At 42.4% G+C, this 7,208-nt stretch overlaps 1 protein-coding gene and 1 pseudogene across 1 annotated transcript; one reads left to right on the top strand and one right to left on the bottom strand.

Moving 5' to 3' along the window:
• The first annotated feature begins 1,178 nt into the window (after positions 1-1,178).
• Positions 1,179-6,100, top strand: NANOG (Nanog homeobox). Its single transcript, XM_014451745.1, is given in 4 exon segments — positions 1,179-1,329; positions 4,190-4,464; positions 5,472-5,558; positions 5,696-6,100. Coding segments are annotated over 4 exon segments (918 nt in total).
• LOC106696256 lies at positions 2,939-3,587 on the bottom strand (annotated as a pseudogene).
• Positions 6,101-7,208: the final 1,108 nt, after the last annotated feature.

Raw genomic sequence — 7,208 nt, forward strand, 5'->3', positions numbered from 1 at the left:
TCATTTGCCTACAGATTGTCCTTCTTTAACTCCTTCCAATTGGGGTGGTCAATACATTTCATTATTTTACATCGAGTAATTCCCCGGGCAAAATTAAAAGGTGGTGCTTTCATTCTATCACCTTGCCACTGGATTTAAATAAAAATCACTACAAAAGGTAATTTCAATCTTGAAGGTCATGGGTACAGGATCCTGGTGCAATTTCTATTAGCAGCCACCGTTTAGCACTTTTCTTTAATTCTTACAGCAACACAGAGAAGGTACTTTTGTCCCTATTGATGGATGAGGAAACTGAGCCTTTTTAAAGTGGCTGAACCAGGATTCTATCCAGTAACACGTGTACACAAAGGTAAAATCTTCCCTGGTAATAGTACGCGCATAATTACTAACAGGTCACCAAAGAGTCTTAGCCGTTTGCAGCTTCTCTCCTCTGGCTTTCGGTGAGAACCAGACAACACTCCATTTGGAAGGACTAACTCGTCTTTCTGAAAGCTAAAAAACAAGAAGCAACTTCAGTGGAAGTTGAAAACAAAGTACTATTTTTGCCATCCATTTAACACACAATGTGTGTTTTATTGTGACCTCAGGGTGAGTCAAAGAGGAAACTGGAGCCAGTTGAAGCTTCTGCATATCTAGCCCGATTTCTAGGCGTCTAAAGATCAAGGAATTAATTCTCCTGGTGGGAGTTTCATTCACCTGAGGTAGCCTCAGGAACTGGAGGTGCATCTTTGATTTTAAAAGGTGGAAACGTGATGAATCCAGAAATATATGATTGCTGGGTTCATTGCACTGGTGGCCCGTTTTCTCCTTCCCCTCCCAGTCTGGGTTATTCCGCAGCTACCTTTTGCATTACAATGGCCTTGGTGAGCCTGGCAGACAGGATTAACTGAGAATTCGCTAGGGTGTGTGTGGGTGTGGGGCTGCCAGAAGAGGGCGGGCCTAAATTTGGTTGAGCCTCCTTTATAAATCGGGAGCCTCCAAATTTTTTATCTTTTTGCAAAATTGGCTGGTCGGGTCCTGTCCCTGCAAAGCTGACCCATTTCCTCCCATCTTTTTGATACTTTTACATCTGGAGATTTTCATATTTCTCTAAGCTCTTCTAGCTAAATACTGAAGCCTGGGTCTTTCTTACAATCTAGCTCTTTGGTGTTTTTTTCTCTTTCCTTCAACTCAGCAACATGAGTGTGGATTCGGCTTATCCCCAAAGCCTGCCCTGCTCTGAATCATCCAATTCTAGGGAGCCTTCACCAGTGCCTGAGATTTATGAGCCTGAAGAAAACTATGCATCCTTGCAAATGTCATCTGCTGAGACACTCCACACAGAGGCTGGTAAGAAAAAACGGAATCCTCAAAAGTCTGAGTTCCTGAAGGGAGAAGGGAAGAAAGAAAGGGGGTGGTGGGTAAGGGTCATCCTTTTCCCTCTTGAGCAATTACAGCCCATTTATAGAAGCAGGTGTCATTGCCTATTAATCCTGGCAACACCTCTCTTTCCGTTATAATTTAGTGGCGCATGCCCTTTCACCTGTGTGCCAGGTGTCGGGTTGTGGGCTGGGACTGGGGACGTGGAACTCAGATCAACTGTATGCTGCATGTTTGAGAACTTCTGTGCACAGACACAGTGAAAACAAATACGTTGTGGTAAATAAACTGATGCTTACGTCTGAACACACATTAACAGTAAATACTACTAAGTCAGAAGTGGGAACAGCACAGCTTGGGGTGGGGGGCAGGGTGTCTGGTGGTGAGCATCACCTTCCAGGTCCGTCTCTTCCTGGAATGCCAGGAATGGCATGGCTAATTATACAAATGCCACCTTGTTGAGATGTTTTCCCTTTCTACAGCTCTGTGAGCACGTGCGATGCTCACATCTCCTCAATCCCAAAGAAGTGTTCATTCCACTCTATGGTGGATAATTTAATCTGCTGATAGACAAAGTGGCTAGAGTTTGTAAGTGATACCCAGTTTGGCTTCAAAACCTGTATGGGGAATGCTGGGGATACTTAAAGCCGGTACCATTTTTTTTTTTAGAGATCAGTTTGTTAAAAATGAAAAAGTTAAACGAACTTTTACCCAAGAGTGCCACTTTTAACATAGTACAAAACAATAGCTTAGCCCTGCCTTGTGTGTTCAGTGGTTAGACCGTCGTCCGGTGCACCGGTGGACCTTGGGTTCGATCCCCAGTTGGGGTACCTGAGGAGGCAACTGATCCATCTCTCTCTCTCTCTCTCTCTCTCTCTCCCTCCCTCCCTCCCTCCCTCCCTCCCTCTCTCATCACTGAAGAAAAAAAAAGTCTTTGAATGAGGATTTAAAAAATAATAGTTTAAAAACTATAAACTGAGTGAGGGAGGAATAATTTTGGAAATGAGGTTTCAGAGCTAATAAAGACTAAGTCGGGTGGAGAGGGTAAATGAGGGGGAAAAAACAAAGAGGACATCTGTAATACTTTCAACAATAAAGATAAATTTTAAAAAAGGACAAAGTCTGGGGGTAGAAATGGAAGCCTATTGAAACTCATGTGTCCTGTTAGTCCTGGTATTTAGAAATGGTGAGTAAACTGTTGACTTTAGGATTTCCAGAGTCGGATCATTGGTTTATATTTTTATTTTATTTTTTTTAGAATAAACACCTGGATTCCATGAGCTAAGACAGGAGGAAGGCTTTATTTGCCTTCCTGGGTCTTGCTTTTCCTCAGCGGGCACCCCAGCTCCTGGCCCTCCAACACAGAGCCTTCTGCGCGGCCGCACTGGCCTGCGCTTGGAGTGATGCGTGCAGGAGCTTGCCTGCTGGAACTGCTCTCTAAAAGATGGATGATTCTGACATTCTTTCTCCTTTACCATATTTCTTCTGAGTTTTCTCTGATCGGGTTTTTTGTGTTGTTGTTTTTTCCGGCAGAACTTTATGATTTCGTTAATGCAAATACAATGTGTACACAACCTATCTATTCCTTTTCTTCGCTGTGCAGCCTGGCATTGGGATTGGTGACTCTGATGGCCAGCTGGGCTGCTCTTTCCACAGTGGCTTTGCGGTTCTTTGAGGAGATGTTGTGAGCAGTCTCAGCACAGTAAGATTTGTTGCACATCAGCAGCACTTCAAGCTCCTTGATGTTACGGACCAGAAACTTCCGGAAGACACTGGACAGCATGTGCTTTGTTTTCTTGTTGCTCCCATAACCAATGTTGGGCATCAAGATCTGGCCCTTGCATCTTCTATGCACCCTATTGTCAATGCCTCTGGGTTTCCGCCATTTTCGCTTCATTTTGACATATCGGTCTGACTGGTGAACTTCTTGGTCCTCTTTTTGACAATCTTGGGTTTCACGAGGGGTCTGAGGGCAGCCTTGGTGCCGAGCAGGAGATGGCTGCCACCTCCGTAGGCAGCGCCAAGGAAGAGAGCTCTCTGATCGGTTTTGTTGTTGTTGTTGTTGTTGTTGTTTTTTAATTCTCTTCCTCCTTAACTTGGCCCAGGGGCGGGTACCTAGTGGTACCCGTACCACTGTCGGTGTGATGTGCTGTAATGAGCACCATGCATTTCTTTACTAAGGTCTTGGTGGGTACCAGTTCGTTGTTGGGATGTGTTGTGGACAACATCAGTAATCTTTGTTTTTCCGCGTACAACACCCTGAGTCCCAGGAGAAGTTGCCAATGTCCAGCCTCAAGGCACAGCACTTGCTGCCTCCCCAAAAGAGGGATGGTGTGTTTATGGGGCGGGGGGGAAGGAGAGGGAGCAATCTTAGTGTTGGCAGAGGGTGTCTCAGCTCCTATTTTCACTTCTCCTGGTGGGGCTTCCTCTTGCCCCCCTGTCTTGGGGTGCATGTGCGGGTTATCCTGAGATGTCCATGGCTCAGTGCTGGCTTGAAAGAGCTGATGATCAGTTTTAAAAATTATGTAGATAATAATTAAAATTACAAAAGGAGCCGAAACTGGTTTTGGCTCAGTGGATAGAGCATCGGCCTGTGGACTGAAGGGTCCCAGGTTCGATTCCCGGTCGAGGGCATGTACCTGGGTTGTGGGCACATCCCCAGTAGGAGATGTGCAGGAGCAGCTGATCGATGTTCTCTCTCATCGATGTTTCTACTTCTCTCCCCTCTCCCTCTCTCTGAAATTAAAAAAAAAAAAGAAAGAAAATAATAAATTTGCAAGTTTAATATCTAAAAAGCTTTAGAGGAAAGTGTTATTTTTATTCCCAGCAGTCTCTCCTCTTCCTTCCTCCATGGACCAGCTTATTCAGAACAGCCCTGATTCTTCCACCAGTCCCAGTCCCAGCAGTCCCAGCGCAACACCACCCACTTCTGTAGAGAACGGGACAGGGAAGGAGGAGAAAGCCCAGGTCAAGAAACAGAAGATCCGAACCGTCTTCTCACAGACCCAGCTCTGTGTACTCAATGAGAGATTTCAAAGACAGAAGTATCTCAGCCTCCAGCAGATGCAAGAACTTTCCAGCATCCTGAACCTTAGCTACAAACAGGTGAGGCTGTTTTGTTGTTGTCTTTGCAATAAGAAATTTAAAAAAAAGAAAACTAATTTGCAGATAAGCATTGCCAACATCTTTCTATGCACTCTGTTTCTATGCAAACCCCCGCCCCCGATAATTTAACATGAAAATGGGATTTTTTGTAACATATTTCATAACCATCTTTCATTAAACAGTCTACTGTATGACTGTCTCAATTTATTTAACATTGTTCCCTGTTGCACAAACCAAAATTGTGAGAATGTTTCCAATTTTGCCTTAATTAAAAGAGGTATATACTCCCATCTTCCAGGTTAGGAAGTCCCTAACCCCAACACTGGTTCTTATTAAAGTAAAAATTGCATCTTTTGTTTTTCATCTGTGTGCATTTGATTTCTAATGAGGTTAATCATTTTTCATACATTTTTATTTTTTCATACATTTATTGGTATTATATTTAGTGAAATATTTTATGGTGTTTTTTTTTAAATCATTGGTGCCATACTTAGAAAGTTTATTCCATGATTTTATAACAGGTATAAATATTCTTGTCCCTCTGATCTCATTTTCTAACTGAAGTTTATAAACAACATGGAAATTTTAGTTTACTGTGTGCTGAAATACAATGGTATTTTCTAAATAATTGTATGTTTCATAATTCTGAATTAAAATACCACTATTATCATGAAATATGTAATGTGCTCATATGGGGGCACTTTTTATTGCAAACAGATTACCATTAACTGTAACCAATGTCATGGGTAAGCCAAAGGGAGATGAATAGACACTTACATGTGCATTGCACTTTAGGTTTATAATACAAAAAACAGCCAACTGATTTGAGGGGCTTGGCAATTCATTCATAGAATATTGGTTCATGATTTTTAAAAAGACACTAGAAATCCAAATTTTATTCCTGAGCTTTAGATAGTTGTAATTAATTGTCAGGGGGGAAAAAATGTTAACAATATTCTTTGATCCCTAGCATATTTGCATTACTCTTATTTTACGCTTTTCTACAGATTAAGACCTGGTTCCAGAACCAGAGAATGAAATGTAAGAGGTGGCAGAAATACAACTGGCCAAAGAATAGCCACCGAGTGACCCAGGTAACAGGAAACGTATTTATTCTGCTCTTTCCTTTCAGTGACTTTCTGGTTTTGTCTATCGCTGAAGCATAAAACCCCAGCCGCAGACGATTCGGATGTTCCTGCACCCTTTCAGTTAGCCCCTCCTTCTCTTTCAGATGAGCTCAGCAACTACAGACTACCTTGGCCTCTCCTCCTGTCACCAGGGATGCCTGGTGAACGCTTCTGGAAACCTTTCCATGTGGAGCAACCATTCCTGGACCAGCCCATCTTGGAACTACCCTGCCTGGAATGGTCAGACCTGGTGTCCCCAAGCCTGGAATAATCAGGCTTGGAACAACCAGGCCTGGAACAACCAATTCCTTAGTTATGGAGAGGAAGCCCTGCAGCCCCAGATCCAGTTCCAGCAAAATCCTGTCAGTGATTTGGAGGCCTCCTTGGAAATTGCTGGGGAAACCTATGATGCAATTCTGCAAGCCCCTAAGTATTATGATACCCAGCAACCCACGGATTTATTCCCAGATTATTCCATGAGCATATAGCCTGAGTCCACGAACACATAGCCATGAACATAGCGTGATGATGGGTATATTACTCAATCTCAGTTTGGGCAGTGGCTGTATTACCTCTCCTAGGATTTTTCTATGTATCTCTACCTTGATATGCTGCTTCTCATTATGCCTCCTGTGCCAATTCGGAGGGTGGGGGTCGGGTATGATTGGAGTCTAAGTAAAAAGGCTTCTGTAGTCTTGCTGCTGTTAGACAAATGATAAAAGATGCCTCTGGCTATAGATAATTAGATATAATACTAGATCTAGTATTTGGATAACTCTAGATCTAGAATCTTAACTTCAAAAATAGAAAGTAAAAGAACAAAGGTGTGTGGTAAAGGATTACTCATGTTTTCTGGGATTGGAAGTCTTGTTAAAATCCTCAGTTCAGGTGAATGGTTAAGCTATAATATGCTTCACTGATTTCCTCTGCCCCTTTTGCTGTTTTACTACAACCTTTAATTTGTTTATTACTCAAGTATTTGTAGAAGATGTTTTTTTTGTATTTTGCTGTCATGACAATAGTATCAGTTTGGCTGGTTGGTTTATAAGTTTACATACAAATAAATAAAACGTCTATTTTACCATTAGTTGGCTCTACCCTGATTTCACCCAGTGGTCTAATAATAAGTAAAAATTTGCTAAGCATGGGTATTTATTGGATTTTTTATTTGGGGGGGGGGGGGGAGGAGGAATTTAACTGAAACCTTCTTTAGCCTTTGGGGGAGATTGCTACCTTAGAAATGAGCCAAGGAAAGGTCCCCAGGATATGATGCTAGGACTGATTAATTAGACCTGAACAAACTTACTCCCTCCTTGTGTGTGAAACTATAATTTGTGGTCATTTCCAGTTGTAAGAAGAGTGACACATCTGGAAGATCTGGAACCTCATAAGCAGAGCTCCTGGGTCTGTGAAGGGGCTGAGTGAAGGGCAGCAGAGGGGAGAGGCAGATACTAGAATGTCAACTTGAAACGCATGAGTAGTTCTGTGATTGCTCTTCAGTGTAATTATACCCTGCCAGAAAGAAGCTTATTTTTTTTAAAAAAATATATTTTTATTGATATCAGAGAGGAAAGAGAAATAGAAATATCAATAATGAGAGAGAAGCATTGATCAGCT

This window comes from Myotis lucifugus, unplaced genomic scaffold (assembly GCF_000147115.1).
Source record: "Myotis lucifugus unplaced genomic scaffold, Myoluc2.0 scaffold_10, whole genome shotgun sequence".
In the NCBI taxonomy this organism is placed as follows: Eukaryota; Metazoa; Chordata; class Mammalia; order Chiroptera; family Vespertilionidae; genus Myotis; species Myotis lucifugus.